This window comes from Lissotriton vulgaris, chromosome 7, assembly GCF_964263255.1.
Source record: "Lissotriton vulgaris chromosome 7, aLisVul1.2, whole genome shotgun sequence".
In the NCBI taxonomy this organism is placed as follows: domain Eukaryota; kingdom Metazoa; phylum Chordata; class Amphibia; order Caudata; family Salamandridae; genus Lissotriton; species Lissotriton vulgaris.
In genome coordinates, this window is record NC_141695.1 from 884939562 (window position 1) to 884964789 (window position 25228).

The 25228-nt window shown below is 45.9% G+C and overlaps 1 protein-coding gene across 4 annotated transcripts in view; it reads left to right on the plus strand.

Moving 5' to 3' along the window:
* ANXA6 (annexin A6) overlaps nucleotides 1-25228 on the plus strand; it is a 184281-nt gene that overhangs the window by 109315 nt on the left and 49738 nt on the right. For 2 of the 4 annotated variants that reach the window (XM_086931283.1, XM_086931285.1), the window contains exons 11-16: nucleotides 3296-3354; nucleotides 4766-4888; nucleotides 5797-5855; nucleotides 9658-9736; nucleotides 16506-16587; nucleotides 22441-22535. In XM_086931283.1, the coding sequence (XP_086787409.1) occupies nucleotides 3296-3354; nucleotides 4766-4888; nucleotides 5797-5855; nucleotides 9658-9736; nucleotides 16506-16587; nucleotides 22441-22535 (497 nt within the window). Of the gene's footprint in view, nucleotides 1-3295; nucleotides 3355-4765; nucleotides 4889-5796; nucleotides 5856-9657; nucleotides 9737-16505; nucleotides 16588-22437; nucleotides 22536-25228 lie in introns of all 4 variants that reach the window. The other 2 variants (XM_086931282.1, XM_086931284.1) reach the window with 1 other exon arrangement.

Here is a 25228-nt window from a genome sequence, read left to right on the forward strand (position 1 = left end):
TGTCTGATTTCTTTCTGTCGGGCTTCTTTACGCCACAACCGAAAGGCATCAAACATGGCCGGCCTTGACTTTTTCGCGAATAATTTAACCTCTAGATTATCTAAGATCGGGGCCTCGAAGCTACCATGTGGTGGCCAGCGAAGGTCACCATCTTTCTTCGTATATTTGATCCAGTATTCATTAAAAGTAATCGGGCCTAGCCCATGTTTGCTGTACAGTTCATAAGTGGGAGTTCCAACCGGAGGTATCGGACACGAGTCCTCCAGTCGGGAATCCGTACCACAAGGTCTGAAACAACTAAACAAAGTACTGCGACCAGGCATCTTGCACACTAGCCGAGTTTCACAAACTTCAAGGGTTACGGGATTTACCAAGTCCCAGCAAAGAACAAAACCCTCGGTTTTTGGCGGCTGCAGTCGTCAAACAACACAACAAAGTACCAAGAACTACAAATGCAATGGAACCATGCAACCACTAAGTAACCACAACCAAGAACTCTGGGAGCGACCCACAAATACTTAACTCAAAGATCGATGGCGTCTCCAGGAAGGCCCGTCAATCGTCTCGCTATACCAAGGTCTACGCCAGGCGCCAAAACAGGTCTACAGTCAGGGCAGCAGTCCGTCGCAGCCGTCAGGAGGCGGGAATCTTCGCGGGAAAAGTCTTCGAGCCACTTATTTCGACAACAGGATCGATGAAGCGGAGTGCACCTTCCCTCGGAGATTTCACACGAAGTTCCTCACGATCGTCGGGCTTGGACCGGTACCACTGATGCAGCCCCACGTTGGGCGCCAACTGAAGGACTGGGTTCTTTAAGACCCAGCGGTGCCAGGGCACAACACCTGAAACCTTCGTGGGTAACCTGCTCCGGCGTACGAATGACAGAGACACGGGACACTTCCTTCGGCGTCAAAGATTCAAGGTTTATTTGCTGCAGGGAACACAGATATCACGACAAGTACAACTCGTGCAACTTGGGGAGACTGCTTCAAATTGGTTCTGTGGATCGCTCCTTTTATACAGTTTTTACCCATAGGACAACATGGTACACAAAAGTTTACAACCCGGTTCCCACCATTATCCCCCAGAGGGGTCGCTTTGGTCACTTTGATACACATAAGGTCCGGAACATAAGTGCGGAAACATTTGGCGGTTCCCAACTGTAAAAACCCATCTTCCCAACATTAGTGCATTCCAATCGGCAGTAAAACAGATCGAAATAGGAACAAGGACAGGTGCAGAGGAAGACGGAGACAGTGTGGAGATCGGAAAGGGTGTAAAAGGGGAGGTATCGGGAAACACGAGATACAGGCATCAAAGGGACGTGCCTAATGAGATGCACGGCTGAGACAATAAACCGGCACGGCGAGATGAGCCTCGAGCGGGGCCATCTGCCTTACAGTATCATCCCCCTCGTCATAAAGACACTTACAAAGGACATGTGTCTTCCGCAAATATCTTGGGAGTCCCAGGGTCGCGAAGCGGACAGCGTCCGTTCGCTGGCTACTTGAGGGCAAGAGACAAAATGGATGCCGTATCTAAGATGGAACCCGTGGGTACAGATGAAAAACCCACATAACAAATGAACGGTTTAAGTAAGCACAGCGAAACTGCGCACACTTACTAAACTCGTCATTTGCGGTTCATAGATACCAGACTCGACCATATTCGTGCGAGTCGAAAACACCACTTACAATTGTCACGGAACCTCAACCCTGGGGCTGCAGTTCTGGACGATTCCCTCTATGAGCTTCCCCGAGGCATCTGCACCCTGCTTTTTATACAGTAAAAGTTGGCTTACACAACATAATGTTCATTTCCCGAACCTGTTGCTCTTGTGGTGTTATCAGAGTGTTCACTCACCCTGAATCTTCCTGACTCATACCAGCTGCATCTTGCACCTTCCCTCGCCTGGTACCAATCAGTCATCCTGCCAGGGACTTCAGCTACACCCAGATGCCTCCGAAGTCAGTTCAACCTCAACAAGGTTATAAATCACTAGCATAGGATAGCATAATGGTATGTCTCCCACAGCCCATACGCCTCAGGCTGGTACCATAAACGCATCACCTTGGCAGATAGTTGCATCTAATGAAAATGGCAAAATCAAGCATCATGAGATTCTCTGCTATCTCAGCGTGGTACAGGGGGTTTCTGTATGTGTTTCACTCATCAGCACTACATAAGCTAACTAACCCCTTATCTTCACAATGTCTTCTATACGCTAGGCCTGCATACTCTACAGTGCACACATAATCTATGGTAGACCAAGACTCTTTGTTAGTCATGAGAAGATGTGATATAGGACCAAGTTCCCCTCCCTTGTCTTCTGGAATCTACAATTCCTAATAATCTGAATAGAAGGAATGCCTTCTGTTTATTTTACATGTCGTATTGGTTCATCTGTCCATCGTGTGTGGGTTGGCTATTTCTGTATAATTGAGGGTTGTTATGGACAATGCAGCTGCCCCACCATATCAGAGAAGAAAGAAAAGAAGGGGAGGGGTTAAGTGCATGCCACCTTTTCAGAGTGACATAAGCAATGTGTGGTATATGTGACAGCACCTCTCAATAATAAAAGGAATGGCTTCTCTCAATGATTGAACAGAACGTATCTCAGACCACCGGGCAGCCCTAGAGGATCGGTAGGTGATCTCCTAAGCAAGCACCAGATGGCATGGAGTGTCTCAGAGAAGACCACCAGTTCATCCATTCCTTCATTGTAAGAAGAGATGACGTGACATGGTGGAAATACATATGCTAGTCCTGTGTAATCACATGTTACTGTATTGTCATAAACTGGCAGTGGATGGTGTGATTTATCACCAATACTTCCATTTCCTTGCACTAATTTAAGAATTCTTCCTCATCATCTTCCATGGCCTTTGCAACCTGTACAATTTCCACAGCTTCTTTTTTGTAAGCGCCCCTCTTCAGAGAAAATCCGTTCACCATAGGAAAGGCACCCTAGCTCGTTGTAAAGAATCAAAGCAGGGCTCTGACCAATGTGCAGTGCTTCGCTGCTCTCTAGCTAGGTTTTGCCATTTAGAAAAATCCTTACATACATCCATACATATGTAAAAGCTCATCGCTGCTGGTTTCCTTGACACCTCGAGTACTTGGTGCACTCTGCTGCCCTAGCTCCCACTTCTGTTTGTGAACTTTCCCTGTCACCCACTCTAACCCTATGCCAGCCCTGTCTAGACCACTTGTCCAGCTGCTCCTGCTTGCTGCAAACTCTCCCTCGCCGCTTGGTTCTGATCCAGCTTGTCTCTCTGTCCCCTTCCTTCCTCAGTCCAGTGCATGCGCAGCACCAAGGACTACTTCGCCAAAAGGCTCTACAAGTCAATGAAGGTGAGTTTGGTGGGTGAGCATGAAATTCTTTGTCACAATATGGCTGGGATCAGTCCATTTCTATGAGGCCGCCTCTGGCGGATATGCATGTCTCACTTCCTTGTCATATCAGTGTCACTCGTGTCAGTGAAAGTGCCTTGGGGGTATCTGTTTCAAAATGACTAGGCCCGAGTAACATTGAGCCACGAGCCAAGAAAATATCTTGTTTTGCCCTTTAATAAGTCAACTGCCAGTAATGAGCATGCAGGAGGGCAACTTCACAAATATCAAAAAGGGTTGGGGGATTAGAGATTACTTTTACACGGTCATTCCGCTTCCCATTGCTATCATATACCTAATTTTAAAAAAAGAACCAGTGATCCTTCAAACGTCTGTCTCTCTGATGCTATTTTATTCCTGGTGGTGGGGGAAAGTGTATTTTTAGAAGGACCCTCGCCCAACAAAGATACTGGTGGCATGCTTCGTCCTTGGGTCCTGGTCCATGGTGCCATATGATGGGCTTCAGCGCTTCTAATCAGTGGAGCTGTTTGATTGTGTTTTTCGAGGGATCTACATTAAAATTGCCTGCAGGTGGCCCGAGTTCTTTACCTCTTTTTATTCCTTACGCCAAGATTAAAAACACAGTTAGATACGAGTGGAGTATGTAACGGACTCATTGGAGTGCCACTCTTACGTGTGTCTGAGACATTCTTGATGCTCTCCATAATCTGCTTTTTTTCTCAATAGGAAAGAGTAGGGGAAACTATGGAGCCTGTAAAAGCACAAATAATTCCTGCACATAGAAACTTCCTGCACCCCCTTTAGAATGCTGGGCTTTGCAAATGACCTGAGCTCTGTTCTCGTAGAACTGATTCTTCATGAGTCCGCTAGGACCTAACCTAATTTCTGGAGCAGGTTGGAGGTAGATACAAGGCACATATTTCTCTTTGATGGGATGGTCCTCTGCTTTACACGTTGGCGGTTAAATGTGGTGGTCCAGCTGTACTAGCCATAGGAGATGCTCAACATGCAAGGGAGCGGTATTATATTGCTCTTATATTGGCTGAATGGAATGTCTGTTCAATTTCCCTCTCCAACATTTGTTTCTCTTTCCCGGAACTTACCCCCCCCCCCCCCCGCCCCCCCCAAAATGCTTTCCACATATCATTCCTCTCTGGCCTGCACTATGGCTGCTGATGCATGCTTAAATGTCTTGTGTCAACTCCAATACCCTGCAACCAGCCTGGCGACATCTCAGCCGCAGGAGCGTGCCTCTATCGTGTTGCAGAGTTCCTGGTCCCTGTCCTTAGCCAGCCTGTGCGATGGCTACTGATGTGGGCTTAAATCTCTTGCGTGGTCCCCTGCCCCCTACTAGGTGACAGGATCTGAAAAGAGCTAAAGGGCCCCTTTGAGTCCTCTAATTATCTTCCAGGGAATGGGGACGGCTGATAACACCCTGATCCGGATCATGGTCTCCCGCAGTGAGCTGGACATGATGGACATCCGAGAAGCCTTCAGGACCAAGTATGAGAAGTCGCTCTATTCCATGATAAAGGTGAGGCTCAATGGGTGTGAGACAGGTGAGACCAACCAAAGATTCCTGTTTTATGTCACAAGAGATCTATTAAGAACACCAGTATATAAGTGTCTGTCCCCATGTCTGCCAGTCACTAAAGGTAGGCTTGGAAGGAACCTAAATATGCCTAAAGGTTTAATATTGTAGTCAAAAGATTTGGCTTAGCAGAGCCAAATAAGTTATCAGGATTGGGCCAGGAGGGTTTATTGCAGGTTATGATTGAGGTGCGTTGTTGGAGCCTTGATTGCTTTTTGCACTAAATAACTGATGGTGCCAGATTGAGTTCCCAGATTACCTACTGTGTTTCGAGCTAGGTTACAAATATTTGACGAGTTTCCCAAAGAGTTAGCATGGCTTTTTGGCCAAACCATAAATTATATGATCAAGTTTCATTCATTTATGGCCTAGCTTAAGTCTGGAGTGATGTATATCCTCCGAATTGTGGAAGTGCTATGACTAGTAAACATTCCATCAGCAGCATTACTTCCAAAATATTAACCATAGGCTGAATGGAATTCTGCTATTAGATTCTCCATCAGATATAGCATTCTCGCACAAATTGAAGAATTTGCCATTGCGACCCAAATCTACATTAAGCATTAAGACGTTCACTGTCATATATATTAACATTCCAACTTGTAGCACCTACCACCACTTCCCCAGCTTCCTGAAATTGAGCCCATTTCTTTGTGTCATGCAAAGATGCTACAGGTAAGGCTCTCTGCTCGAGTCTACTCAGCATCACATCGGTAAGTCTGTGCCTGGGCTTGTAGTCCTAGACTTCTCCACCGTACATAGGCTGTGTTATATGCCGCGTTATAGGCTCATGGATTGGCATCGGTGCTGCACAGCATTGTGATAATCTGTATTTCCCTCTTTCTCATTAGAACGACACATCTGGGGAGTACAAGAAGGCTCTATTGAAGCTGTGCGGAGGCGATGATGAGTATGTCTCTGTTCTCACCACACTTTTTCAGCGACTTTTCATATTGGATTGTTATTTGGTCATATTTAGAGATACACCTGATTCATGCACAGTACTGCTAAAGCCTGCACAGGCCCGGGGTGTTGAGGGAACCTCGGACTATGTTTCCGTGATGGCCTAGGGTGGGGTGTCCCATACTGGGTCACCCTAAAGTGTGCACAGGAGTCTCCAAGGGGCAATTAATGTCTGTCACATTCTGTAAACAGTAACAATATGGCTTTCAATGACACCACACAGGAAGTTCGTACAGTCTTGAATAAAGCCGTCTGCTGCTAGGGAGAAGAGCACAGACCTTATTATAAGACCGTTAGAGTTACATGTACACCTCTCTTGCATTGAGGTATGTTTGAAAGTCGGTGTGTTAAGGGAATGCACAGTGGTAAAACAGTGTTTTACATGAAGTTGCAAATGCTGTAAATCAAAAATATCAACAAACAAGAAAATCAGCTGCAACGATTCGATTTACACTTTATTGTCAAGATTTGCATTTGTAGGTAAGTGTAGATATAGCATTATTAACTCCAAATCTACTTAATTGACATGATACTTAGAGCTGAGGGAGAGGAGGCCAGGCTGCACGGTGTTGTAATGATCTACATTTCTCTCTTTCTAATTAGAACAACACGTCAATGTAAGTATATGTCAAGTTAAGAGTAGTAAATCTATGCTTACCTACACATGTTCATCTTGACATATGGTGGTAGTCGCTATGCTACAGTTGACATTGCTCCTAGGTCAATATTTAAAACTTGATATTCTGGAACAACACCATTCGCACATAGCCTGCTTTGTCATAAAACTCTAGCTGGCCAATATGTTGCATGTTCTTGGTTGTTAGAGGCTCAAATAATACATGGGAGTCTGCAATCCCTGAATACAAGTATGTCTCTAATTTCCTTATTACAGGTTACTTGTGACGTCTCTAATGATCTGTAATAATGAAATGGCGTAGCTGCTTAAATGTAATAATTTATTACAGTTAAGATCTGATGAAAAAACAATGCCTGTTGCTAAAGCCTGCAGCCAAAGGGAGAGGCAGGTCATAGAACATAAATGAAGCTGCAGTTTTAACAAGGTAACAAAAATTGGCTTCTCATTCTGCTGATCTGTTATTTGAAAACAAACAGGGGCGGCTCCTCCAAGTGGGCAGAGGAGCATTGCCTCACTGTTTTCTCACAGTGTGAGAAGAAGAAACATAAAACGGTATTATGAATGCCATTTTATGTTTCTGCTTCTCGCACTGTGAGAAAGCCGAAGGTTTTGGTTGGGGTGGTTTGGTGGGCAGTCCTGCCACAGGCAGGGGAAGAGTGGCTTGCCCACTGTTGTGGGTACTGACTGTTTGGTTGGCCCCAGGGCCGACCAAACCAGTCATAGGCACTCTCCCGTTTTCTCCATGTAAGCTGCATGCAGCCTGCCTGGAGAAAACGGCCTCCCCACTGACACCTGTGCGGTCGGCGTCCCAGCCAATCACAACGCTGCCATTGCAAAATGTTAGTAAATCTTCCCCATAGACTCTGGGTGAATTAAGGATTGTGTGGATGTCCACAATAACTTCAATGTCTTGGAAATGCAAGGTACATCCTTTCAAATAAATAACTTCTGAGCTGGTGCACACAAGTGTCCTGTATATGGGAACAAAAGACAAAGTTAACGCTGGCTTTATGAACAGAACATTATGCCCTATACAAGTCCTCCAAATAGAACACATTACCTAAACAGCAGACTGCAGCTCTTTCAACTGAAACACGTCCCTAGGAGGGCTTAAAAATTAAGGTGTAAGATGAAAACTCTAAATCTGTTTTCTTCTTTCCTCTTACTGGCTGGTGGCCAAGTACAGGGTTTGAGATCGCATCTTGATAGATGAGTGTGGGTAGTAGTGCTGAAAAATCCAGAAAGTGCCAGCCTTCACCTATGAAGCCAAGAGAGGAATTAAATCTCAGTTTGAGACTCTGATGCTAGTGACTATAGAGGGATTGGTGTGGCTCACTGGTTAGAGGCGGCAGACCCGAGAGCAAAGGATGGCCCGGGACCAGGGTTCAATTCCCGACACGGCAGGGTCATGGACCAGGGTCAGCGGACTCGATAATTCTCATCTCGGTGCCTACTCTAACCAGGGATCACACTCGGCAACTCTGGGCATTAGCTTGCCTCATCTACACAATGGCCCCCCACATACGCCTGGGATGCCTGGTATCACCTTGGAGATACCCAGTAGGGACCATCTCACAGGGAAAGCCAGGACGGGTTCCCCAGCGGTCTACTGCGCAGAGATACTCATTCGGGAGTCGATTCTAGCGCATTACAAACCCACAATTAATTAATTAATTGCGTGAAGGATGGCCATATGAGCGGGGCAATGGGAATGTGGAAATTATTGAAGGTGCATCTAAGCCTATACTAGCAAGGTGATGAAAAAAGAGAGGGCTCTGTCAAAAATAAGAACAGCAGAAGCAAGACATTGAGGGAGCTAGCAGGCTGCTCTGGTGAGTGACTTTAGCAGTGGTGTGTTCAATGCATGGAGCAGAGAGATATGGGAGGCCTTGTGGTGGGTGCCCAGGTGGGTAGCTGTGTGAATAATCTAGTCAGAGTGAAGAATTGACCATAAAAATGTAAGCTTTCACAATTCGCAATCTAGTGTGCTGTATGGGATGAAGGCGCACTAGATGACTGCCTTTTATGGCAGAGGGCATGGAGTAACCCAAATCTAAACTCGCCATGCTGATAATCTCTGATTGACTAGCATTGGATCGCACACTAGATATTCCATGGCTGGCATACATCAAGAGAACCTTCAGTGAACTAGGAATTCAAGGTTTGTATTCACAGTATCTCTGCACAATCAATAGCCATGGTGAAAGGACTTTTTTTACAATGCACTCCAGAAGGCACAATATGAGATGGGACAAGCATCACAATTTGGTGCCCCCCCCCCTCCCAGCCATTAAATGCCCCACCAGCACCAGTGGCTTATTTGACTCTTATGGCTGGTGCTTGGCCTACATTTTTTCTCACTAGGTTGCGCTTCAACTTGGCCCATTTTTTTGTAGCCTTTCCTTTTTTGGTAGCCTTCCACATCCTCCACTGTGCCTCTGTGATGATTCCTCCAGGTAAAGTACTATGCGTTTTATGTTATTCTGTACTCTCTGTCTCTCCTGGTCAGAAGCGTTTTAGCCCCACTATTTCGTGATGTTAATATTAGACATTATAAACATGCCGTTTTACTTGTACAGCAATTGTGAAGACGGTAAGTTTGTTATGCAGTAATTAGTTTAATAAAATAGTTGTTGGCCGCCAGGAAGAGATACTGAGATGGATTTATAGTATGCCTTATAGGACGCCCTTTTTATGACTGTATGAAGTTTTTATTGTTTTTTTATTTGCAAAAAAAGACCTTTTTAGGATGAAATATTGCATAAGTCAGTTTTTAAAATGTAACATGATATTAACTGAATATTCTTTTGATTTTTTAAACTTGTATATGTGTGCTTTTATGGCTAATCATAGCTTAAACAAGTTAAATTGACTCTGACTGACTGCTTTAAGCGGAAGCAAACACTAAGTTGCCTCTGTAGTTGAAATAAATACCCCCAACATTTCACACAGGTACACCATCAGCACACCTCCTTGTCTCCTGCATGGTTACTTTAAGTTTATTTTCAGTTAAGTGTCCAGTGGGAGTTGCCGATGTGCCCTGACTTCACTGTAATTGCTGTTCTTGGAGAGAGATCTGACTATCCATGTGTCCTATCAACTCCCATTTCAGTGCGGCGGGAGAGTTCTTCCCCGAAGCTGCCCAGGTGGCCTATCAGAGATGGGAGCTCAGTGCGGCGGCTCGTGTAGAGGTTGGAACAGCCCCCTTGCTCTGCCTTTCTACTGCTGTGCCTGCTGCCTTGTCCCTCCCTATCCTGCTTTGCTGCTGAGTGTGACCGTCCTCCTGCGCCATTGGACTCCTGGTAGTCCTCATCGGGAGCCTCCTCCTCCGTGGCTGCTGGGGCAACTGCAGACGCCTGAGGAGGGCCCAGCTCAGAGTCCAAAGCTGGGCCGCTTTGGGGCAGTCGGTGCAGGGAATAGGTAGCCTGGTTGGGGGTCGGGAGGGGGTTACTGAAGATGTCACTCCGGCAACAGGTCATTTTGACCTTTCAGGTTCAGTTTTGACCATGTATTTATACAAGGGCCACTGTATCAGGTAACAACCTGCAGGGAAGTTGTACGTCCAATAGGGAAGAAAGCAGAGCCTTTGAGGAGAAAGGTGCTTGGTTGAACCCAGAGTGCCCATACTAACACTTGCTGGTTTTGAATGAAGTTTCCTTTATGAATACACTCTTTTTATAGAAAGCCTAACCCCATAGTGTGCTTACAGATCCTGCTAACACCTGGCATGATAAGAGAAGGCACTGGATTGGCGCTGGGAGAAATGTTTTCTGTTTTCTTTGGTGTTCAGCACATCCTTTCTGTTCCTTCTCTTCTACTAACTCTTCCCCAGTGTTTCCTGAATTAACCCCGACTCGAGTTATCAAGCAAGCGTTTTGGTGCAGAGTTGAGATGACTATTGCCGGAAGCAGGTCGAAGCGCGGTGGGTTAGGGTACAATTTCTGCCCACAATCCCAGTCTCCAAGCCTCTTTGAATATAAGAAGTTAGGTAGAAGCACCAGCAGGCTTAAGGATAAAAAGGCACCGGAAAGGAAAAAGAAACAGCAGGCATGTAGGGGTAAAGTAAGAAGGAATCAAGAGACGACTCAGAAGCAGGAAAGAGCACAGAATGAAGGGACATAGTGAAGGCGAGGAAGGAAGAGAGAAATGAAAATCAGTGAGATCGGGATGTAATTAGTTAACTCATTCTGTTTCAGGGATGGGGCCAGGGACATAACATGGGCCCTCGCACCCTCTGCTGCACCCAGTCGTTCTGGATTCCCCAAATTCTTCAAAGGGCCCAACTCAGCCATAGGTCAATGAATATATGTGAGATCTGGGCCCCCTCATCACATTCTGTAGGAGTGGGCACCGTTCTACGTACGCCACAGGAAAGAGCACACCCTGAAAACATAGCAAATACTCCTAATAATTAAAATAATTTTGCATGCCACAACAATGCTGTTTTTTTTTTTACTTGGGACCGCTATGAAACCTGGAATGCTGAAAACGTTTTTAGTTCACTTAAGAAACTCAACAGCAAATTACTTCTAGAACCTTTAATTTCTAAAGAGCATATTTACAAACCCCTATCACCACCACAGCGTCACTTTCAGTCAAAATCAAAGGGTGTTGCGGTGGAACGGTCAAACAACACCCATTGCCCTCGGCTTTCACGCTAAGTACAGCGTGAAAGGGTACCTTTCACACTTAACGATGCATTGTGAATAAGACTTTGTGGTGGCGATAGGGGCTTTGCCTTATTTACAAGTCAGCGTTAAGCCACTTAACCTGGCTCAACGCTGCCTTGTAAATAAGGTACCCTTTCACGATGTACTTAGAGTGAAAACGGAGGGCAATGAGTGTTGCTTGAGCGTTCCACCCCAACACCCTTTGATTTTGACGCTGCCCCCTCTTTAGAAGAGTGTGGTAAATAGGAATCAGAGCCAAAATTAAGACCTGGTCTTAAACAGGCGAAACAAGGAGAAATGCTTTATTTCTCCTCGTTTTTGCTGTTTCTTTGTGTGCTGCATTGCAGCACACGTAGAAACAGCGAATTGCCATTGATTGTTTATGTGCACATAAACAATTCCTGCACATAAACAATTTTTAAAATGACGTTTGGCAACTTCTATGTGTACTGTATTAAGCAGCACACATAAAAGTTACAATACGTCATTTAAAGATTGTGTATGTGCAGAAAGGGAGACCTTCCTGCACATGAACATCTTCCCCTCAACGCAGACACCCTTGCACTATGGTGCATGGGTGTCAGCGTTGGATCTAGGTTGCTATATTTAGCGCCAGCAGAGGGGGAAACCCAGGGCTGCACCCATTGTTGTAAAAATGGTGCAGGCCTGCATTTCTGCAGTGGTGGAGTGCGGCGTTAAACCAGGAAGGCTAACAGAGTACCTCCGTCACTTCATTGTAAATATGCGCCTCAGTGTAAAGTGCACTAACCCCTTTGAGGTAAAGCAGAACTATAGAAAATGAAAATAAATAGGTCAAACTTGCTGCGTCCTTTTACCAACAGAAATCTCCCCAAGCAAGTGCAGAGAGACACTTTCTACCGCTTTCAACCCAATGGTATCTACAAATTGAAACAGATGTTAATTGTCGAGTATTCTGCCAATGGGACTCACCCTCTCTCCTCCTACCACCCAATCTTTAATCTTTATTAACCCAAGCCAAGCAGCATCAACCCTGTTAACAGAGCACTGCTCCGGCTATCTGAACCCTGCTACATTTCAGGGGAACTCTGTGTGCCAATGAAAAGAGTGCATCAGTGTACACAAATCGCAAGCAGCTTTTTGTCTAAGCACGCCACAATATGTTTCAAGTGCAAATGCGATGTGTTATCGACCATGCTATGTTCCTCCCTCCTTTTGTTCCCGTAAATGCTACAACCAAGAGCAGGGATGCTACAGCCCCACCTCCAAACCACCCCTGCTCTGGTTTAATGATGAGCACATCCTAATTTATGGTAGGAAGTGCAATGAAAGGACATGGGGGGAGGTATTTGGGTGATGTGTGTAACGGAATGTTTCTGGAGGTGGGTTGCCCGAAGGGGGAACTAAAGGGCAACGAAAAGGGCAAAAGAAAGAAAGACATTCAGGGGGGGGTGGGGAGGAACTGGTGAGTATTGGAAAGGGGTATAATGACATAATTATTGATTGCAGGAAAGATACTGGGGGGTTGCTGTGTAAATACTTGGAGCAGGTACTGGGATTGTGCATGTAGTTGAACAGTTTTGTTTGCAAGGCTCTGGGTTCCTGAGGGATGATTGTTATAGGGCACAGAGAGTGCAGGGAGCATGAGCCTGGGGCTCAGGAGGTACTCTGGGAGGGGTTGTTTGTTCGCACTATAGTGAAGAATAGTCCCGAGGATCAGACCCAGAAGGGGCACTAGTTCTTGATCTGCAGTGACCTACTGAGGTACAGAGCCACTAGGCTGAGCACCACCATGCAGCAGCCAAGGATGAGCTGCAGCAAGCCCTGTGGAAGCGTGGTGCTGGACGATGGGAGGGGTAGCGCTCAACCCCCTCCATGGTGCGAAACAGACAAGGGGGTCGGGGGGGGGGGGGTGCTGGAGGCTGCAGAACCCCGGCACAGGAGGAAGAAGCGGTGGATGCAGTCACTGTGGGCACAGCCATGGGGTAACAGTAGCCAGGTAGCAGCACAGTCAAGAGATAAGAAAAATAACTGCGCTCGGAGAGGGGTTTGCTGGAGGCTGCAGGTCCCCAGCACAGGAGGAGGACGCGATGACTGAAGCCACTGGGGTCGCAGCCATGGGGCAACAGGAGCCAGGCACCAGCATGGGCACGGGAACACAAAAAAGGCATTTTGAGTGTAAAAAAACACCAGCACTCTTGAGGGGGGTGCATAAACCAAGAAAAAAAAATCCTATATTGGTCTTATATGAGGGATAGCGGAGGGATAGTGTACTTGGTCCCTGCTTTCAGGGAGGGGAAAACACAGTAAGAGACATGACAAATACATGCCATGGACAAATGGCGAGAACGAATGGGAGTGTGAGGATGGATCCTGCAAATGAGAAGCATATGGGAGAGCTGATGCCCACAGATTAAATACAATATGTCTCTTTGACACAACGCATGTACTGTCTACAGCCAAGACCTAAAAATGCCCTGTCAGATGGTCTGACTTGATAATAGTTACCCTGCCTCAATGCCCCCTTTTTGACCTGGAAACAGAAAGTCCTAACTTGAATTCACGGGAGCCCTTAGTGCATTCGCTATCCATGTATTGAGGTAAACACCAATTATATGGAGTCTCCGGTGGCAGCTGTTTACAGTTTCTGAATTCCAATGTACCAACTCATGTTGACCTCTCTCAATAGTACCTATTTCAAGATAATGAAAAAAGGCAAGTTTTTAACTTTTAATTATCCAACCCTGTTGCTGTTTTTTACCCAAAGCCAAAGCCGTCTGGTAAATTTGGCATGAATCTAACCATCTGATAAACTGCTATATGAAAAGTGGAACAAACGTCCCCCCATGAATTTGGTGTAATGAAATTGAGAACGCTCACACTAGAGAACCCTAAAGCAGTCATGACTGCAAGGGAAAAACCCAGGCTCTGGTCATCAAGCATGTACACTTGAGACCAAAGCCCAGTCATGGATCACTGAGCAAAGGTCAGACACAGGTAACATGAGCCATGTGAACTAGTGAGCAAAGGTCAGGCTTTTGACTCACCTGAACCATGTGACCTAATGAGCAAAGGTCAACACGGGTCACTTGAACCCAGTAAACTAATGAGTGATTGTCATAAACGGTCCCCCGAAGCCCACATCCACCTCAGTAAATTGATAGTATGGAATCTTGTGTGGTAAGCACATACTCCTTTTTCAGTAGCGGCTTGTGGTGGGAGTGCTGTGGGGCGGTGAGGAGGGGCGGAGGAGGAGCAGGGTGGAGGGTAGTAGACTACGGCATATGGCCGAACGGAGGTAAGTAAACAAATAAATAAATAAAACAAATTTCATTACGCGGGCTGCATTGCCAAATACGATGCAGCCTGCACAACGAAATTTGTTTTATTTAATTATTTGTTTACTTACCTCCATTGGGCCGTATTCCATAATTTCCTACCCCCCCACCCTGCTCCTCCCCAGTCCCAACGAACCGCCCTCAGCACTCCCACCACGAGCCACTACTGTCCATTTTGTACCTTAAATCATCTCCTTTCTATTCCATAGATAGGAATTGCTTTTCTTTCCGAAAAGTGGGTTGGTGGAGGAATGAAGGCACATTTTTGGACGTCTTGAAACGGAGCATTGCTATCATGCCTGTTGGCACTGGTTTCTCATAAAAAGTCTTTGTAGCAATAAAACACATTTGGGTATTAGAAACAATGACCAGATAGCAGATAAAATGGTAAACCAGAATATTTAGGGTGATCCAAGATTTCATATTTAAAAATGATCTATTTTCCCCTTCACGGTTTGGCATTTAATAAAAAGCCCCAAAGGTCAATTTGGATAGATTTAAATAGGGAGGGGCATATTAATAGAAAACTTACACAGCGCAGCAAACCACCTTACTGTGCTGCATTATAGTGAATGGACTGGAATGTGTGTTATTTAACATTATGCTGCGCATTCCTGTCTTTTTCCTGTACTGGCGCACAATGTGCTGCCTAGCGCCAACACAGGCACCCTTGCACCATGGCCTGTGTTGTAAGCAGGATTGTTTTTGTACAGCAAGGCACACCTTCCTGCACAAAAACAGACCCCTGAGGCATTTTATCTTTCGGTTTGCACCTGTAGAAAGAGGTAAAATGTAGGCGAAATAAATATATTTCTCCTCGTCACACCTCCCCTGTGGATGCAAACCATTTTAACGCATTCCAGGTCTACCAGTAATGGTAAATCTTGGAATGCGTCAAAATACACGGGTGGATGCGTGGGAGCACTCACGCTCCACCTACGCTCCACCCATTAAACGCCTCCATGGGGCAGAGTAATGCAATGGAGTGATTTTCGCTGCGCTGCATTACTCTAGATTTATCAAGCCCCATACCTTTGGCTCAGATTATGTGGCATACCTCCCACAAGCATCACAGGGATGGCGCTGTACAGCAGCACACCTGAACCCATTTGAGAATGCAAGGAAAGGAGCTGCTGTAGGACAGGTAGGGTTGGGTTTTAATGGGTGAATGACTTTAAGTGAGCTGGTTACCCTCAATTTTTATAAAAGCATCTTTTTCTTCCCTATGCGCTTGTGCACCTCTGTACCCTCAAACCCCTTACCAAGCAGGACAGGCCGATATTAAAGAGAGCAGACAGACATAGACATGCGCGCCGTAAGCAATGCCGGTGGATGCCGCGGAGTTCGGCAGCAATGGGCGGAAGGGCCTCCTTCTGCTGCACATGCTCTTTAGGTTTGGGCACCAGCAGGGAGCACATACCTTTTGACCTTTTCACATTTTCGGAACATTTCCTCATTGCGTTTCTAAAGCCTTGGGATGATGAATGAAGGAAACAGACAAGAACATAATTGGAAGTGAGGGGTTTGTTCCTTGCAACCCACTGCAGCCAGGTAGGTAATGGGGTAGGGTCTTCTATAAGGACCTACTGGTGCCTTGTCAATCAGAATAATACTCTCAGAAAGAGAAGTGACTCAATGTGAAACGACTTTGCATCAGAAATAGAATCCCCTGTGCCCTGGCCTTCTCGTCTGCCTCATGCATCCTTCGGCTTCCTCCTAGCAGCTTCCCGCACCCCCCTTTAGCATCACACAGCCTCCCACTTCCGCCCGGTACAAGGCCTGGCATAGTGGCTTCTCCCCTCTGCACCAATCCGAGTTGGACTTTTGTAACACTAACACCGAGTGCTTTACAGCCTCTTGCTGCTTTGCCTTTTGCTTGCCGACGAACACCTCTCCTCTCCTCTTCCTCTCTCTTCAGGCAGCCTAAGGCCGGTCCTTCATCATAACTCTAACCCTTGTGTCTTCTCCACTAGCTGAAAGGGACTGTGAACCCAGCATCAGACTTCGTTGCAGACGATGATGCCAAAGTCCTCAGAAAAGCAATGAAAGGATTTGGTAAGTTGGGGTTTTGGGAGATGGTTGAGACGGTGACAGTTCAAGGAACTAAGGGGCAGATTTACAAGGAAAGTGACTCAGTGAGTGCTGCAAGCCATTTGGCTGTGCCGCACTGAGCCACTTTCAAAGCTCAGGGATGCAACATATTTACAACAATATGTCGCATCTCTGTGTTTCCCCCTGCACAGGTGCACAAACTGCTGCCATGCGCTGGCACAGGCTACCTTGCACCATTGTGCAAAGATGCGTGCGGCATGAAGAGATTGTTTATGTGCAGGAAGGGTTCCCCCTTCCTGCACATAAGCAATCAGAAATAGAGTTTTTCAACTTCTATGTGTGCTGCATTAGCACACATAGAACTTGGAAAACGTCATTGTTTTACTGATTGTTTACGTGCAGGAAGGGACACCTTCCTGTATATAAACAATCACCAGAGGTGATTCCCTCTATAAAGAGGAAGAAAACGAGGAGAAATTAATATATTTCTCCTTGTTGCACCTCCCTACGCCTCCCCTGAGAAGGCGTAGCATTCAGGCGCATATCCAGATTTAGAATATCTCATAAATCTGGAAATGTGTCAGGTTCCATGGAACTCCCCTTTCACACAAAGTGCTGCGTGCAAAGGGGACATATTTACAAGAACAGGAAAAGACAGGCTTTTCCTGCACTTGTAAATATGAGACACTAAAATGTGCCGCCGGTGCATCACACAAAATGACACACCGGTGGCACAAGGGGCTTGTAAATCTGCCCCAAATGTTCTCTGTAATTATGGAAGTGAATCAGACCAGGTACTCCATTCTTTAACAAGACAAACCTCTGAAAGAACAACAAATGAAGTGTATACACGTCTTGGGGAATCACAGACCCCTTCCGTGATACTGGATGAACAGTGCTCCTGCCTGTGGGAATCGCAGACAACACCCATCCTACCAGATGAAGTGTATTCCAGTCCAGGGGAGTACGAACTACACCCAGTATGCAGGATGGAGTGTACTCTGGTCCAGATGGACCTCAGACCAGTTCTTCTGCACCTGATGATGAAAAACCGAGTCAGGAAAGACCACAGACATTCTTCAGTGGCACTGAATGCAGTGGCCCAAGAAGCGCCTGAAGGTTGGGGTAGATAGATGTTGTAAAAGGTGGGATAAAGTATGTTAGGATGTCATATTGACTTGAATGCCAGACTGAGGCAATCTGGATACATCTGGTCAGGCTGCACCTCACTGGTTACTTACGAAATCTCAGGAATCTTTTTAAAATATCCATAGAATTTTCTGAAAGGAATCCCCCACACTATAACTTACCTACAGCATCGCCGTCATTCCATCTTGCAGAGAACATGGGGGCATATTAACAAGATGTGCGTTAAAAAACACACATCGCATATTTCACTATCGCCGGATTCCTTTCGCCGTGTTAGCACGTTATTATCAACGCACAACACGTAGGCGATAGTAAATCCTGCGATAGTGAACATTAGCGCATGAAAACAAGAGTTGTTTTCACACGCTAATGTGTGCCTTGATAATATGGGGTGCTGGATTCAGCTTTATGATCCACACCCCCATGTTATCAATGCCTAACGCCTGGTCAGAGCAGGCATTGGGAGACCTGTGATAAACGAGTTTATCGCAGGTCTTTTCCTCCCAACGCCTGCCTTGGTGATAGGGTGCTCCCACCTCCAACCACATTTTACATGTGGTTGGACGTGGGAACGCCCACTTTGCATGTCATTAGCAATGTTTCTCGCTGACATGCAAAGTGGGCTTCAGGCAGGCGTTGCAATGCTCTTGTTAATAGGGCGCTGGAAGTATCGCCGCTTTCTCGGCGAATTGTGCTGAGAAAGCGGCGATACTTCAGCTTGTTAATATGCCCCATGGTGTCTAATCACATTGTCTCATGGGGAAAATGTTCTTTTAAGCAATTTCTCCCCTCCCCGCATATTGCATGGTTTAATATTCACATATTTACACGTTTTGTAAACTATTCATAAATCTTCTGCACTCTCACATGCTCGGATAAATCAGAGCATGGGTGACCCTATCAGCTGTTTGGCCTTCAGTATTGTTAGACCTGACACCCGTGGCGTGGTTATTCCCCCATCTTTTTGCCTCTGACTCATGTATTTTTGATGCTGTGCTGGATTTCGTTTTTGCTGGTTTAGATGCTTTGGACCTTCTGCCACTGCTGATCAGTGCCAGAGTGTAAGTGCTCCCTCTGTAAATTGTCATATTGATTGGGTATACCTGATTGGCATATTGGTATCACCATGAAGTCCCTAGTAAAGTGCACTGTGTGTGCCAAGGCTGGTGATGACAGATGCTACTAGTGGGCCTGCAGCGCAGATTGCGCCACCCACATAAGTAGCCCTAAAATGGAGTCTCAGGCCTGCCAGCGCAGAGCCTGTGTGCAGTCAGTGGACTGCCATGTCCGCCTGGCCAGTGTCCCCACTGGCTGGGCCTAACCCTTCCCTGTCTGTGCACATCAGTCACCCCTATGGAAGGCTCAAGGTACCCCCCTGGGCAGGGTGCAGTGTATGGATAAGGTAGAGCATGTACTAGTGCAGGTAACATGCTCTGGTAGTGAGCAGCAGCCATTTTGTGTGCTCACTGCTGTAAGGCTGTCTTGCTCCATAGAGTAACATGGGGGAGGCTGGTCCCATTGGATCCCCGCCTATCTTCCCATAGGAACAAGATGGAACATAAGTGATTGATATCCCTGAACTCAGAATTTAATAACACATCTTTTAGGAAAGGTTGTTTTTGAATTCTGTGTTTGAGAATAGTACTTTTAGAAAGTGGCTGTTCTCTTGTCTAACCTTTCTGTGTGCCTGGGACTGGTTGTGGATTGACTGTCTGGGTTGAGGATGACGGGGGCTGCAGAGCCTCCAAGGGGTTATCTGAAGCCAGCCCGTGGATGAAAGGCAGCATCTGCTGCCAGGGAAGTGGGAGGAAATCAATCAATCAATCGCATCTGATAGTGCAGGGCTGTGCCTGCCTGACCACCCTGCCGGCTCCCCCTCCTGCTGGCCAACTGTCACCTCTGACCCTGATACTGACAGGCTGAAGGAAACCAGAAACACCCCAGTGCTCCAGCAACCCCAGAACTGGTTTAGACCGGGCTCAGGGCCCCCTTGCACAAAGACTTCAAAGGACTTAAAAGACTTTTTGGGGTATAAGAGAAGGACCCCTGACTACAGATTTTTAGATTCTACAATCAAGAGGAACCTCTGCCAGAAGAAGAACCACTGAAGGAACTTAAGCCTTGCTGTGTGCTTTAAGGGCTGACCTATCCTGCTATCCAACTGAAGGAGAGGAGAAGAAAGGGACTTTGCTGTGAGCTGTGACCCTGCCTGCTTGAAACTGCTAAGACGTTGCTGTGTGCAGTGTCTGCAACCTGAATCTCCAAGGGCCTGAGAAGAGCTGGCTCCCTGTCTGCAACCCAGGAACATAAAGGTTGCCCAAGGACTACAAGAATCTGCTGTGCCCCTGAAGCTGCAGTGTGGTGAAGAGATCGTGAAACCCTGTAGTTTGCCTGCTTAGCGCACTGGCTGCTCTTTAATCTGCTTAAGGGCGCCGCGCTGACCCAGCCTGCTGCGTGGCCAAGATCGACGAGTTCATCGACACGTGTGTGGTGCAGACCGGAGACTTGTGAGCCTCTCCAGTGCAAGGAGCGCTGAAAAATAATTGCTGGCCGTGTCACCGTAGCCGCCCGGGGTCAGTAACCCCCGTGGAAGTGCCCCGTATCTTTCCGGTGTTTGCGTTCTGAAGATCGAGCCCGCCGCGCTCTGATTGGGTGAGAGCCGAGCCCCCTCACCAGAGCCGCGACGGGATTGGTTGGTGGAGCGGAGCGTCATCAGTGAGGCCGCGCTGCCATTGGTTGGCGGCCTCGCGTTCAGAGGGTCTCGTCAGGAGAGCCGCGACGGGATTGGCTGCCTCGACCGAAGCTGCCGAGGAATCGCCGTGATCACCGCCGGGACCGGGGAAGACTGACCTGACCTCGCCGAAGGATTCTAAAGATTGCTCCAGCCCCCGGCCTGCCGTCTCTGCTCCCCGCTACTCCCTGAAGAGCTGAGAGCGGGCGGAGAGCGTCCTGAGACCGGCCGGGCTGGAGCGCGAGTGCGCATTGATCAGCGAGGCGCGCCTGGGGGCCTGAAGCGATACCAAGCAAGGGGAAGGGAGTCCCCCTCCCCCCAGCATTCCGGTGAGGCGCGCTTGAAGCACTTAGGGTCCCTGACGCCAGGGGCTGACTGTCGTGGCAATTTAAGACGCTGGCATTGTTTTCCTTGCTCGTTTTGAGAGCTACTTAACTATAAATCAGTGGCATTATTTATACTTGCTGATTGAAGAGACTTGAGACATTTTTGATTAAGAACTTCCTATTTACAAGGGCAACCATTAAGATTAAGTGCAACATTTTTATAATGAAGTAATTATCGTGCAACTGCTTGATTTACCTTGCTGAAACTAGATAAAGCTATATATTTTTATAAAATATACTTACCTGTGTGGTCTCAGTTTGTGGTGGATTGGGGATTATTGTTGTGTTGAGTGCAATTATTATACACATTGCCTGGGGGATAAGCCTGCCTGCTCGCGCCAAGCTACCTAGAGGGAGAGCGGAGGTTATCTACTGTGTGCATTCCTTCACCCTGACTAGAAGCAAGGGTCCCTACTTGGTCTAAGGTACTTACCTCTGCCAACTAGAGACCCCCAGATCTAACAAGTATTATTTGACTCCTGTTGTGAATCCCCGTGCCCCCTAAAATGTTGGTGTTCACTGCTACTCTGACACATATCAAAGACTGCTTGAGCGCCTCTGTCCTTTGACCATATTAATGCCCTAGCATTAATGAGCTTGTGTTCACCTACCCTAGTCTTTTGCCTTTATTCATGCCCTGGCATTTACCCAGCCGGACTCCCTTAGACCACCCCCCCCCACTCTTAGTTTTCCTGATATTAGAACCTGTGTGATTTCTTCAGACCTGGTTCCTCTCTGGTACCGCGCTCCAGATGTTGCTGTCCTGGCACACTAAGCCAGTGAAAGCGCCTCAGTCCTCTTCCTTCATCCATACATTGGCACATATCCAGACCCACACCAGGTCCTAAAACCCGAACCTTGACTCAGACCATGGCATTCTGTAGCACCTTTGGGAGTCCCTCAGACCTCTACCCTTATTGTTAACCCTTAACATATTGATCCCTTGTAAAGGCACACAGCCCCGTGCCCTCGCTCCAGTCCTGGCTTGACTGCATAGAGTGTGTTCCCTTTCTAGTGCCCTGTCGCTGACAGATGTTTGCTTTGTTTCCTTTCCTTCACCTTGCTTCCCTTGCTCATTAACGGAGGGCGTATTAGCAGGTAAAAGTGTCTCTCAACGCTCCCTTTATTTCTCTTGTGTGAATTACGATGGGTTTTCCTCAGCAGAGGTGCAGGACATTGCATGTTGTCTCAGCCAATCATCCTAGACCTAGAGTATAGGGCCCTTCTGTTAGAAAATAAAGTTGGAAGAAACAAGAGGCCAAAACGTTCAAGAGGGACCACACAGAATGAGGAGCACCTGCAGCTAAGCATGAAAGACTGACAAAAGATGACCAGGACGTGGCTTGGGTTCCTTAGATGAGAGTACGAAGACTGACCTGGGACAGTGGGGCATTTGGAGGAGTGGCACTGAGGGTACAGCTACAATATTACTTAAAGAATGTAGGATTTTACTAGTGAGCAAACAGCTCTTTAATATCCCTGAGATCCTTCACACCTGGCCTCTTGAAATCTAATGGAATTGAAAGATTCCTTCTGAGAGTTAAAATATCCTGATTTTTTACCTTTAACTTTCATGTTTGTCTGTTCCAGGCACTGATGAAGATGCGATTATCAACATTGTGTGCTTCCGCAGTAACGCCCAGAGGCAGGAGATACGTAAAGACTTCAAAAAGCACTTTGGTCGGGTATGTTTTTTTTAACCTGTATATCTCCTCTTTCCATCCCGCCTATATTCATATGTGCTCTAGCCTTTTGGGAAATCGCCCCCTCTCGCAGGCACCAGCTCAAATTCTCAAATCCGATGGACCACCTCTACTCTTTGCTCATCCTTTCTAACAGTAATTCTTTCCCTGCCCATCTTTTATTCCACTGTCCTTCCCTGTCATCCCCATCTCCATGCCTGTACCCATTTCCTTCACCACTTGTTTAGTTTGGTCTAAACAGGGGTCTCTGCTCTGTCCATTGTGCTTGTTTCCAGTGTGCGTTTTCATCCTTCCTTCCTCGTCTATCCTTCCCACTTTTCTTTCTCTTTGCTATTGATTGTAAATCCCTCACCTCTGTCCCTGTTGGAGAGAGACGGTGCATATTCAGCCTCTTCTTGTCATTCTGCCCTGTATAAGGAGTCTCTGAGATTTTGATGATTTCAGGAAGTATGAAAGCAAATTCAGAATGTTATTCACTCAACAGATAAGAAAAACTGAGCAATAAGCTTTACATTCCGAAGAAAACATCTGCAGTTGTGTTGTTGCCCCCTCACAGAAGAAGGTGTGCATAGTAAATATCAAAGTCAGAATAACAAAGCTACTGAATATCAATGACAAAATATTGAAACAAATATTTGCAGGTAGGAATGTCTAGATTTTCTATACCTAGCTCCACATATATGTACCTATTCGGTACATATATCCTCAGGGTACGTAGATGTGCAGTTAGGAATAGTAAATCTATAATTCCTTATATGTACTTACCTTTTGATATTTTGTCCCTCAATACTCTGCCCTCAATATTTCGTATGTCATATTCTTCATATTGATATTCAGTAGTATAAATGGACAAGAAGAAAAACAAGGCATTTGAAAATTAGCGCATTTATTCAGACACAGAGTTACCTAAGTATAATGTACCTGGACGATTGGAGAGAACACACAAATTGTTACACATTTCCATCCCTAAACAATTTTTCTCAGATTGGAGTTGAGACACTCTACAAGGATTTTCATTTTAATGTTTACTGTCCTGGGACAGAAATATGTTTGCAACATGTATGAATCATAGACTGGGTGTGAGACATCCTTAGCTTCCCGACAATGAATCCTAAAAAAAGGGTCCATGATAGGGCATTAACTGCCTGCTCTCATGATGGGTTTGATACTCAGGCAGAAATGACATAGACACCTGGCTGTCTGGTGTGGCACCTTTTGAAGACACCACAATGGTCAGAGAGGGGCAACATCCCTCACAGAGCAGGTGAATTGATCTTGAATGAACTTCCCTCGAAGGAGAAAATCAGATTGCAAGCCACACATTTCACTGGGTGAAACTAGCCAAAGGTCCTTATTATTTATTACCAGATACAAGACCCCCAACTCTTTTGAAGCTACAGTAACTAATATGTTTACCAAAGGTACTCCATGATGTGATCAGATTTTAAGAGATCTACCTAAAAAATAAGGGCTAATTATTATTTTCAGTTAGAAATCCAGTTTTCACTCTTTTCACATGAAGGGTTCGCTTTAGTTTGGGACTTTGCAGGCTACAGACCAAGACGAAGGTCACAAAGAGGATACTGGATTAAACCACCCCCCTTCATGGCTAGTCGCAGTGACATGTGACGAGTTGGATAGCATCATACATATATATATATATATATATATATATATATATATATATATATATATATATATATATATCCTGAACTCCGTATCGCTCAAGCTCGCGCTGCATCCTCAGCCAGCAAGTAGGACACCGGACACGGACCTCGAGGTGCTTACAACTTTTATTCAGCAGAAAGTGTCACAGACGTTTCGGCTCAGCGGAGCCTTGATCACATGACAACGATTGAACTTCAAGGTACACCTTTTAAAGTGCTAGTACGTGGTAAAGTAAAATCACCTGTGCAAATACGCGTGTAAACATAGAAGACATACTAGGCATAGCACCCAATAAAATCAATTCAATTTTTAAAATGAATGTAAAATACATTTTAAAATTACATGTAAAGTACGCTAAAATAATGTGTTCATTATGAATCAAAATCCATTGCTCGTTCTTTTGGAGATCATTGTAAAATACACAATTTGCAAAATTCCTATGTTTTAAGTGAAGAGTCCTAGTGCATAATTGGTCAGGATACAATAAAAACGGCCACTGTTTAAGTAATAAGTACGATTCCCAAAACAGTTAAAAATATCGAACCAGTTTTAAAAAAAAAACCTCGTTATCAAAATCATGGCCTTCCTACCAGCTTACTCTGTTTACTCGCGAGTTGAGACTCAGTCCTAGGGAAAACGAATAAGTAACTGTAAAGTGCTACGTGCTGACATTGTAAAGTGCATACCGTGCTTAAAGTGCATCATCAAAAATATGTGCAAATCTAGCATTGCTGTGCAAATATTCATACTTATCAGTTCCTAGGTCCATATTTGAATTTCACCAATAATAATATTTCTCAACCTAGATGATTTGGGATAGGAGGTCCAGAGAGGTTCTCAACAGTATTGTATCCCTATTCGACCGTGAATACTGTTCTTTCCCCTTATTAGGACGGACTCCGTGCTCACATTAAAATGCAAACAATTCACATACATTTTATAGCGTTGCAAACAATTGGGTGCCATAATTGCCATGTCTTAATATCTAGTGCAAAAAATAAATAAAT